This window comes from Erinaceus europaeus, chromosome 15 (assembly GCF_950295315.1).
Source record: "Erinaceus europaeus chromosome 15, mEriEur2.1, whole genome shotgun sequence".
Lineage (NCBI taxonomy): Eukaryota > Metazoa > Chordata > Mammalia > Eulipotyphla > Erinaceidae > Erinaceus > Erinaceus europaeus.
Window position 1 is genome coordinate 48222601 of NC_080176.1, and position 12028 is coordinate 48234628.

Sequence of the window (12028 nt, forward strand, 5' to 3'; positions counted from 1 at the left end):
ATGGATAAAACGAAAAAAAAACTTGAGCATCAAAATGTATTATTCAACATGTTTCCAACATGTGTTAAATAAGAATTTTTAATATTTATAAAAATTAAGATCCCACTGAGTTTGTCACTCATTAAAATATGACTTTGTGACTTGGAATCATTTTAGTATATGAAAGATTCATGGCTCTATCACATTTACTTTCCTGAAACTAATGTCTGAAATTATCATGTTTTATAAGGAAAGTTAAACTATGCGATTTTTCCTTCCTAACAGATTTTAATTATGTTTATTACATAAGTCAGGTGCATAGTGGGGAGTCTGGTTAAAATAGGTGTCAGTTGGAGGAAGTTAATAGTTACGTTGGAGTAGGTGGGAAACATCAATATAATATTCTTAGAATTATTAGATTTTCCTTCAATAAACATTTTGAGGGAGGAAGCTTTGTGCAATTAAATCAAACCAGTGTGTGTTCATAAAAGCTACCATACTGCTACATTGTCCGGATTCTCATAGATCTTTCTCTCTAGAACTTAAGCAAAGATTTTGTTGTTCTGACTGAAATGACCAGAATAGCCATCAAGAAAGAACTTAACATATGAATTGGAAGAAATTCCAACCTGACCAAAGAAATTTTTAATCAGCAGAGATTGCAGAGTACTCTAGTATATATTTTTATGCTTACTGACTGTGCACATAAATAGATACTAAAATAATTATATATATAATGAGTCTATGAAGATATTATATATTCTGAATTTCTGCAAAGTAGATTGTAAATCAAGTAATAAAGAAGGAAAAATGGACCAAATGTAACATAAGAAAAGGAAAATATTTACTAATTGAAATGAATGAATTTACACTTCTCTGAAATACCAATCTTAGAAATTTGTAATCAACTAAAAATGGACCTTTGGCCAGGAGATAGCATAGTAGTGGCTAGGCAAAAGGCTATCATGCCTGAGACCCTTAGGACACAGTTTCATCCCTGTCATTAGCATATATCAGAGGTAAACAGTTACCTGGTGTTTGCATGTGTGTGGGCCTTTATGTTCCATTAAACATAAATCAAATAAAATATTAAAAATAAATAAATATAATTATGCTCCAATTTGTCTCTCCTTATTCTTTCTTTTTCTGCATAAATAGTTCTTTTATCCTTGCTCATGAGTATTATCAAGTTCTTCATCAATATCTCTGCTTACTTTAATGTTCTGACACTATCAATAGTTGTCCTCTAAAAATGTGACGATCTGCACCTAAATAGCAGCACCTCAACATTTTCAACACAATATTCTTTAGTTCAGTTAATTTTTATAATAATTCTTTGCTACTGTAGTGAGATAGTCTACATAATAATAAGCAATCAGTAAAATACATGGTCCAGCTCAGCTATTCTTTTGAAATATTCAATGTTTTGTTTTAAAAATACACTAATCATTTTTCATTGTAATTGCTCATAAAAAGATAAAACATGTCAATTTCAAAACTTACAGGAATATAAGCTTCTCACAGATACTGTATAATTAAACTTTTATATCCCTTTAAAACAGACAAAAGTTAGCGTGAAAAATGCTGGAAGACAGTATTAGCAAGAGTGTTACTTGATAAATTTGCATAGAAGTGATGGAAAACATCTAAGTACTACAACAAAGAGTGAAAAGGTGAACATTAGCCCTCCAGCATGACTTTCACCTGGTAGTTTTGGGTAAATGAGTATTGATTTAATGTATTGACACCTGCAGCACTTCAAAGGTGATATTAATCAATAACAATGGTCTTTTTTTCTTTTTAAATATTTTATTTATGAGAAAGACAGCCGGGGGGGGGGGGGGAGAGAGAGAGAGAGAGGGAGAGAGAAAGAACCAGAAATCACTCTGGTATGTGTACTGCCGGGCATTGGACTCAGGACCTCGTGCTTGACAGTCTGATGCTTTATCCACTACACCATCTCCCAGACTAATCAATAACAATGGTCTTAAATAGCACTTCTGCTCTAAAATTTGTTCAGATGTGTTTTCCCTCCATCTCAATTATTGGTACCATGATGCCAACCAGACTTCCCTGGACAGACAACCTCACCAATGTATCTTGGAGCTCTGCTTCCCCAGGGCCCCACCCCACTAGGGAAAGAGAGTGATGGGCTGGGAATATGGATCAACCTGTCAAAGCCTATGTTCAGTGGGGAAGCAATTACAGAAGCCAGACCTTCCACCTTCTGTACCCCATCATGACACTGGGTCCATACACCCAGAGGGATAAAGAATAGGAAAGCTATCAGGGGAGGGGATGAGATATGGACTTCTTGTAATGGGAACTATGTGGAGTTGTACCCCTCTTATCCTATGGTTTTGTCAATGTTTCCTTTTTATAAATAAAAAAAATAATAATAATAACTATTAAGCAATCTACCCCAGTCCTGAAAGACACTATATAGACTATTCATATACATATACTCTCTACTGTGATCATGCTAATCTCCATTCAAATCTTCATGCCAAGCATGCTTTCTTATGTCTCTATGCCTCAAAACAGGTTTTATCTCAAACAACCCCATGCATCTGATAAAATTTAATTACCTTTTATGTTTATTGCCAGCATCCATCCCTAGACTAGCGAGAACCCAAAATCTATTTTCTCATTTTACTCGGCCACCTATCATTATATTATTTATGGATTTGGATTGTAGTCACAGGCTGTTATTTTTTCTTGATAGATTTTAAGTTTACATAGGGCACATCCTCTACTTTGATCATTTTCATATTTTGGCTTCCTACAACTGTGTCCTGTATATAGAAGTACCTCAGCAAATATCTGGTGAATAAACAAATAGGTGGCAATTATTCTCTCTTGGATAACAATAGCAGGTTCTTCCTCAAATGCCATCATATCATAAAAACAACCAGCTCCATAAAAACAATATTTTCTCTTGCTCCAAAAGACTGAATTTGAACTCCAAAAATGATTGGTTTTGGGCTGTTTGACATAGAGGTGGTGAGAAGATACCCAAGAATGAAAAAAATGTATTATAAACAGCAAATTGCTAAATTCAGTCTGGAAAAGGACATTTCCAGGGAAGCAAGTCCTCATCCACTTTCTGATGACTTTAATCCCTTCCTTCTTTCCTTCCTTCCTTGGAGAATAGTTGAGATACGGTTCTGCTCTAGGAACCATACAACTAATGGCTGGAAGAATTGTGGGAGGTGTGAAAATTGGGGGGAGAGGGTCCTTCCCTGATTGCCCCAAATCCAGCTCTTGTTCCTTCTGCTCTGTCAACCTCTTCCCATATATAAGACTGACACTCCTTGGAGGAAAGGACTTTATTTGATTCAGTAGACTCCAGCCGTGGATTGAGAAATCAAGCAGATTTCTCTTCATACAGAAGTTGACACGAGTCACTTTCCTTGACATCAGGCAAAGGCCCTTCATATTAGGTACATGAACTGTCTGCTTTTAACCTTCACAGGAAATAGTTCCCCAAAAAACAATCCTCAATCATATATCCTTCAGAACTCATTTCCTCTAGCAATCATCTTTATTACTGAACAAAATTAGCATTTTCTTCCTCTGAACTCTCAATGTTTTAACACCAATGACACATATGTGCTTATACTTTATAATCCCCTCTTTACCCAAACTATTTATCATGGGACTTGTGGATAACTAATATTTTTCTTTGAATTACATGCCTATTCCATTCCTGTTTGTGACAGGGCTTTCATATGTCCTTTTCAGAAGAATGAATCATCTCTTTGAGTTACATCCCCAAAGTACTACCAAAACTATTCTTACAAACTCAATTTATTTTAATACTTATTTATTTACTTGTTTATTATTATTTTTCTAACATACCAAAGCACAGCTCAGCTCTGGTTTATGGACTGAACGTGGGTCCTCAAAGCCTCAGTTCTTTTGCATAACCGCTACACTTCTTTCACAGTTCACAAACTCGACTTTCTGTATTTATTGCTCAGCATTGTATCTCAAAATGAAACCCATTTTGCTCCTTGAGAGGAGCAAATTTTGCTTAGTTTCCATGAGCTGTGCCATCCTGACTCTTGAGTGCTCCCCAACTGACTCTGGTAGTCAGTTCTTTTACCAAACCATTAAACCAATAGTTGTTTGGGGGAATCTTTGCCTAGCCCTCACCCCCAGGCCCACTTCTCACACTCTTCAGTCACACTCTCAAGTAGTCTATACAATATAGCATTTAAACATATCCACTTTTTTATAGGTAGCAAAGTTAACTTCTTTGCAATGTATTGAAGAATATATTTTGATGAGTGAGCATAGTTCCTGTAGTAATACTGTATGTTGAGCAAAGAGATGAAGAGAATGCTAAGTACTTTGCGAGGGGGGGGGGCAGAGGGAATCCAGAAGATAATGGCATAAAAGAACATCTGTTCTTAATTTGTATAAGGAAAGTCAAGACATTCATGGATGATTTTATTCTCTAATGTAGTGAAGTGATTCAGACCGTGTCAGTGAAGACAAAATCTACATTTGGCTTTAAACTACTGAAAAGATAGCTGTGGGCATTCACCACAGCAGAAGTCATAGCAGTCTCCCTCAGGCAGAATTCCTTAAGTGTCTGACAATGTCTAGTGACTCACTTAAAAAGAGGATAAAACAACATACCCTTAGGCAAGTGAGAGCATTTAAAATAGAGCTAATTTAAGAAGCATAGTGCCGAAAGAATTTAGAAATTAATCCAGACTAGCACATTTTTGTTTTTAGGATCAGTACCAAAAGACCAATGTTACAACTCTAATAGTAGGGTAAAGCGGATGGGAGAAAGAAAAAAAAAATCAAATGTAGATTTCATAAAATTTCTTTTGTGTATTTAAAAGTATACTTTCAAAAGTGTTAAAGTCATCAGAATATGTTTAAACTAGCAAAAATATACTTATGCTTCTAGCTAGTAAATATGTAAGCTTAATTAAAGTAACATATGAAATGAAAGTAGGAAGTATTACGATTTATTTCACCATAGAGAATACAGACTATAGAAATTTAGGTGTGTCTAAAACATATCTGTCTTTTGCAGAATAAATTTTGTGATAAATTATTTTATCAAGCAGTTATCAGCTTCCAGAACACTGATGTTTATAATCCTGTGTTTGTGGAGTAAATTACTCCACAGTGTAAATGTCTCTAAAGCAAATCAGAGAATTTAATTGAAACAGCATTGCAATGAACACCTATTCAATCTAGGAGAAACCAGGTGGTGGTTTTTTTTTGTTGTTTGTTTGTTTGTTTTTTTACAGTCTCCATAACTGTGTCATGAGAACCAAACTTTCACACAGACGTTCAACTAACTTCAAGGGGCAAATTCATAAGAAAATTATGAAATAAAAAACATTAAACCAAAGATTTTGTATATAAGAAACGTATCAACATAATTTCCTGAGACATAATCTAATTTGCTCACTATCACTCCTGAAATGCATTCTGTCTACATAGAAGGACAGGATGAAGGGCAAAATCAGATCTGTTGCCTCAATGTACAGTAAACCAAAACTCTACACACTAGGATTTGACCAATAGGGAAAGTTTTGTTGTACTGTCCAATATGAAACCTGGGTATTCTAGTCCAATCAACCTGTCCCATCATGCTTATGGGCAGTTAAATATAGATGGAGTGAAATGGAGGACTAGGAGGCTAGGACCTACATCTTCCCGACTGATTTCTCTCTTGCTCTCTTCCTGACTCTTCTCCCTAGAAAGGGAGGAGGAGGATTGTGATGAGATCCTAGACTGTCTTTTATTCTCAGACTCACAAAACCAATTATTGAGTTAAAAAACCTCAGTCTCTAGATATTCCTTTGCTCAGGGGCATCATCCCATGTTGGTATGCATGAGACCCCTTCTGTTTCATTTGGTTTAAATCCCCCCTGCTTAACACTATTCTAGTTACATAACCACTTCATTCTATTTACATAACCACTGTTAACAAGTTCCACCCTCCCTCCAGGGCATTTGTGGTTCAGTGATAGGATTCTCGCCTAATCTGCCCCCTCTTTGTCACACTCTGATTTTCACCAGTCACTTTTCTCTCCACCCTCTCTATGTCACATCCTGTTTCCACCTTACTTGGCAAGTATACATAAAGACAGCATTGTGAGTTTTACAGTACAGTACCTTGAGTTTAGCTTAGCTCGTCTTAGATTGTGCTGCATCCTGCATGAATAAAGAGATACTGCCTACAGCTCAACCATGAGTCTCTGGTCGTCTGTTACCCGCCCGTGAAGCCAGCCCGGCGAAAACAACCTAACCCGTCGAAAACAACAATCCCAGACAGTTTAAACACAGCCCCTTTGGGGTTTGGTTTCCAGACACATAAGCTCTCTTACTAGAAGGTTCTTGGTACTATGCTATTAGGAATCATTGAAACATTTTTAGTAACAATAGTCTCCATATCTTGTATAAATTTTTCTCTGCGACCTTCATGGCCAGCTTAAAAAATTCTCTGAAAATTGCAACATGACTGTACCTTGCTTCCATTTTCTCTCGCCTCTCGTTCCATCTTGAGGTCAGAAATTAGAAGATTCTTGTATTTACTTTTTCCATTACCGCTGTGGTCATCTATTCTGTATTCCGAAGTCAGCTGTGCTGAGAGGGGACTGTCACTCAGGTTCAGTGGCCGCTCATCCTGCTCCAGTTCAGTTTTGCCATCACCGTTGGAGTCACACATCTCCCTGATGTGTGTTCCCCCAGAAGCAACTGAACTGTGCCCCAGAGTCTCATTGCCATTAAAGCTCTCTGCAGCAGAATCATCTGTTGAGAGAAATATTGATATTTTGATTTTAATTAATATGCTATTCATTTTTCATCTCAATTAGTATTTATATCAATTAGTATCGATTTTCTATTAGGTCTGACTGTATTCACTACTTTAACATGCAATATCTAATTTACCCTTTGCAATAAGCAAAGCAATTGTTGTCAATGTGAATCAACTGGGCACATTGAGGCATAAGAAGATGTTTTCAAAATAAAGAACTATAAACCAAGAAAATAAGGTAATTGTCAATTATTCTGCAAATCGATTTTGCTTTTCAAATCTACTGATGTTTTTCCTGCTAAGAACAGTGTTTCTAGTCAGAAGATTCGAGCACAATACATTGCTACATGCTGTGTAAGTGCCTAATATACACTTAAAATAGTAAATAGGTGGGGGCAGGCAGTGGCACACCTGGTTACACACAATAAAATAGTAAACAGGTAAAAATAAAAAAGCTGCTTAGGCCAGTGCTGTTGGGAACAGCAAAAATTTGGCAACAGCATGCATCACCAATTAAAAGATTAGTTTAGAACATATCAGAATGATTAGCACATTACAAAACTACCAGATATTCCATGTAAAAAGACATGAGCTGTAGTAAAGGAAGAATGATTCTTTGGTGGATGTGAGATGCACTGACAGGTACTGTGAGGAGATGTTAAGTTGGACCTTTCCCCCACCCCCACCCCCATGATTACACGGTCTTGCAAAATAGCATTTCTTCAAGGAAATGCATGCTTAAAATAAAGCTATAGGAACATTTGATTCAATACATAAAAACGTTACTGCAAGAGTGCACTCAATATAATCTCAGCATTATAAAAAGGAAACACAGAAATGCAAACAGAAAAGAATGAAAGATGTAGTCTAAAACATTACTATTGATTTTCTCTTAAATGACAACACTGACATTACTATTGATTTTCTCTTAAATGACAACAACTATTCATTAGTATATAATCATCTAAATGAGATAACTGCAGAAAAGACAATGAAGAAAAGGAAGAGAAACAGTGATTTTTAAAAAGAATGTCTCTTTAGTAAAAATTATAGCAAGGTCAGTTTATTGGCATAGAAAGGTTATATCCAATAATTGGTGCTTGGGAGGGTAGTGTAGTAGAACACAAATTTCACCATGTACCAAGTCGACATTGATCCTCAATACATGAAGGGATTCATGAGCCACACAAGGAATTCCGTGAAAAGTGGGAAAGTACTTTAGAATATGCCCCAGTCTTTCCCATTCAAAACAAAACAAAACAACAACATATATAAAATATATATATATATATATATATATACATACATACACACACACACACACATATATATAAATTTGGATTAGGAGGCTGCTCTGTTGTAACATGCATGTAAAAATCCCAAGTTTATTTCCCAGAACAAATTAAAAAGTAAATTTATACTTCTCTTAATTCCACCTTACACACTAAAATATAGTTATCAACTTGATAGGACCATAATAGTCAAAAAGTTATTAAATTATTTTCATTTATTTCTAGGGTATTATTGAAGTCACACAGATGAGCAAAGGTAACAATACTCCATTGTTGTGTTTTTATTTTCATTTTCTAGTTATTTTCAAGTATACTTTCTTTTTGCAGGTTACAATGAAATACTTACTCTTTTCAATTCAATCAAATTCATGGAAATGATTTTTAAATCTGAGGTAGTATAATTCACCTGTCCAACCATTAATTCAATAAATGTTTACTGAGTGTTTATTCTTGACCAAAAGAGGATAAATATTTAACCTTTACACTCTGTCTTTAATGATTCAAAAACTAAAGGAGATAGAAAAATGTGCTTGTGACTAAAATACAGAACAAAAGAAAGTAAGGAAGGCTTCCTCAAGAAGGTGGCAAATGTATCTAATTCCAAAAATGAGTAAGCTTTAACTAAGTGAAGAGAGGTTTATCCCCCTAGATCAGCATGTGCCAAATCATGGATAAAAGAATGTGCTACACAGGAGAAATAAGATTAGAGTACTGGGGTGGGGGAGATCGGTGTGAAGAGAGAGAGAGGCCTAGAGAAAGAGGAAGAGAAGGTACTGCAATTCTCTTGAGAGCAAACAAATTTAATTATGAGATTTTATGTGGAAAACCTTTCAAAGATTTTCCTACAATATGAATGGTATGGAGACAACAAAATTAAAAGGTTAGGGGAAAGAGAGAGAGAGAAAGAGAGAGAGAGAGACTACAACACTAGACCTTCCCTGATGGTCCTGTGGTTTGAGCGTAGGCTGACTGATCTCTCAGCCCCAAAGACAGCATTGTTGATAACTCAGACTAAAACTACAAGTACTGCAGAAAAAAGGAGAGTAACTAGAAAAATCATAGACTAGAACAGATACAACTAATAATGAGATAGATTGGATTTCAGGATGAAGTAGATGTCTCTAACTCCATTAAAAAAGTGAAATCAAAGAACATTAAGTTTAATTTTCATAAAATAATATTTCAAACAATTTGAAAAAAAATTGTGAAAAATTTAATCTGTTGGGGCCGGGTGGTGGAGCATCTGGTTGAGTGCACATGTTACAGTGTGCAAGGACCCAGTTTTGAGCCCCCTGTCCCCACTTGCAGGGGGAAAGCTACATGAGTGGTGAGGCAGGGCTGCAGGTGTTTGTCTCTCTATCTCTTTCCCTCTTTATCACCCCCTTCCATCTCAATTTCTGGCTGCTGCTATCCAGTAAATAAATAAAGATAATAAAAAGTTTAATCTGTTCAAATGACAAGATTATACCACGGAATTGATCTTTGTCCCTTCTAAAGAAAAATTACTCTGTAGAGAGGAAACCTATATAAGACACATTTAAAAAATTTGCCATAAATAATGCCCCGACATTTTTCAGTATGTATTAGAGAAATCAACCTCGTAACAGTGAAATATATTTGGTCCCCACTGAAATGGCAGGAATTTTAGTCCGGTGATGTCTTTGACCATGTCTCTTTCTCTGTCTCTCTCTCTGTATCTGAATACATCAGCCCTGAGTGGTGAAGTTCCAATAATACCAAACAAAAGAGAAATAGCTGAATTTGAAATAGACTCAGGGGAATGATTTATTCAAGTAATTTAGAAACATGTGCATGTTCTTTTATGCTAAATCAAATCCTCATACTCAAATATAAAAGATAATTTATGATTAAGTTATTTCTAAGAAAATTCAAAGAAAAGCACAATGAATATATTCAGATTCAATTACTTAATGCATGAAAAAAATTCTATTTAACATCTATGTATTGGAAGCTTTTAAAAGTACTAAATGTTTCATGGAAAATTTTTATCAATATGTTAACAGAAGATAAATTACATTTTAAAACCAAATTTATATTAGCATAAAATAAATTCAATGTCTATTATATTTAAATTTACATGCTATCTATGTTTTTATGCTAAATCATAGTATATATGGTAATAGTGTATCATTTATTCATTTTTCAGGTAAGATAAACATTATCATTTATCTGGAGAGCCTTTAATAGAAGCCACATATTTATGATTTTATTATGGAGTGTAACCAATAAGTGAGACAATATTTTTAGACAGAGTGATTTATTCCAGATGTTACCAAGGTAACTGAATTCAACAGCTTTCCATATTTCATTCCTGAGTAAGCCAGCATACTTTATAAGGAACAAATCAATGATTTAGTCATTTCCATCAATATAAATTCACACATATTTTATAATTTAAGTAATAAAAATCCCAGTGGTGCCACATGGTACTGTCTTATAAACCAAAATTTAAAACAAAGGTTTTTATAACCACAGTAAAAAAAAATGATGATGAAAAGGGCAAGTAGATATTAGAGCTCAGTTTAAATGGACTATATTGTCTAGTTTTATGCATCTACATCAGTGGTTTTTATTTTTCTTAAAAATGTTTTTTAGAATTTGTAACCACAACATCAGACTTCCTTTTATACCAATCAAAGCACATTAGTATCCCTTTCAAAGAGAAACCTGCCTCCTTACCCCACACCACTGGTTCCATCCTGAGTGAGCTCTGGCGTGTGAGTGCACCAGGCTGCTAGCTGCATGGAGAAATGCAGGGTGTAGGTCTGTAAGTATACCCTTTAGGGTCACAGACCCAGAGAGAAGAAACTTATTTCAAGTTTAGGCCTGCATAGCATAACACAAAGACCAGACGTTCATATTTGAGTCTCACAGAAAATCACCACCTGAAGTTTTGTATACTACAAGTGCCCAAGGTGCCTAGCAACAGGGGAGAATGTGGAATGGAAGGATATACTGTGGAATCTAGTGACATCAGGATGGCAGTTGGGGAGCATTTGTTCTGTGGTTGGCTTGATGGGTTAGTAGATATGGCTGTCCAAGCTAGCTCAGTTATGTTTTGTTTCTTGTCTATCTAGTATAGCAACACACAAGTGACAGACTACTCATTCTTTTATCTTCCTACTTTCTTTCCTGTCCATCAATTAACTCATCCCCTAAGTATACAAACTGTTTAAATTATTTCAATTCCCCTGCACCAGCAATATTTTCGAAGCAGTTTCCTCAACATGATAGCTCTGCCTGTACAAAGAAAATTATTTTTACAGTATTCACAATGTATGTGTGTGCATTCATATATAAACACACACACACACACACACAAAAGCATCTGACTTACATTTTTATCGTTAGTTTTAGTAGCTCTTTATTATGACCTTTAGGCCAAATGCCTTAGGCAAAATGAGGAAGAAAAGAATTACTATGCTCATTTTAGGATTTACAGTCAGAAATTTAGGTCTAAAATTTAGGTCAAGTACTTAATGTGTCTAGAAAACTTTTTTAAAAACATTTTCCCCAAATGCTCCTCAGTCCTCTACCTGTAGTCCTTTGTTGCCTCCTTTAAAATGTTTTCATTTCTTAGCCAAAAAAAAAAAAAAAAACACCTCACTTTTAAGCCCAAAATACAAATACAAATAACCTTTCTCCAAAAGAATAGTAGCTTAATATTTAAAAAAGGAGAATGTAGATACTTTAATATTTATTAAGCAAATTTGATGAGGTGCAATTCCTCTTTATCATTCCCAATCTCTGGATTCATTCACTAGTTCTGTGTGTTCCTATAAACAGTGTGGAAATGTATTCATTGTAAAATTTACCTTACATCTTACACCTCAGGTTTGTCGGTTCTGGACACAATGCAGACAATCTAGTCTAAACTGACACTCTGTAGCACTCAGATAAATAGTTAGAAATGCCAAGTGGGATGGTCAAGGGCACACCTGGT

At 35.2% G+C, this 12028-nt stretch overlaps 1 protein-coding gene across 8 annotated transcripts in view; it reads right to left on the minus strand.

Annotated features, from left to right (window-relative positions):
- The window catches only part of NOL4 (nucleolar protein 4), a 383971-nt gene that overhangs the window by 158035 nt on the left and 213908 nt on the right, over positions 1-12028 (minus strand). For 7 of the 8 annotated variants that reach the window (XM_007520939.3, XM_060173710.1, XM_007520940.3 and 4 more), the window contains one exon: positions 6482-6765. In XM_007520939.3, the coding sequence (XP_007521001.1) occupies positions 6482-6765 (284 nt within the window). Of the gene's footprint in view, positions 1-6481; positions 6766-10764; positions 10939-12028 lie in introns of those variants that run through there. The other variant, XM_060173709.1, reaches the window with a different exon arrangement.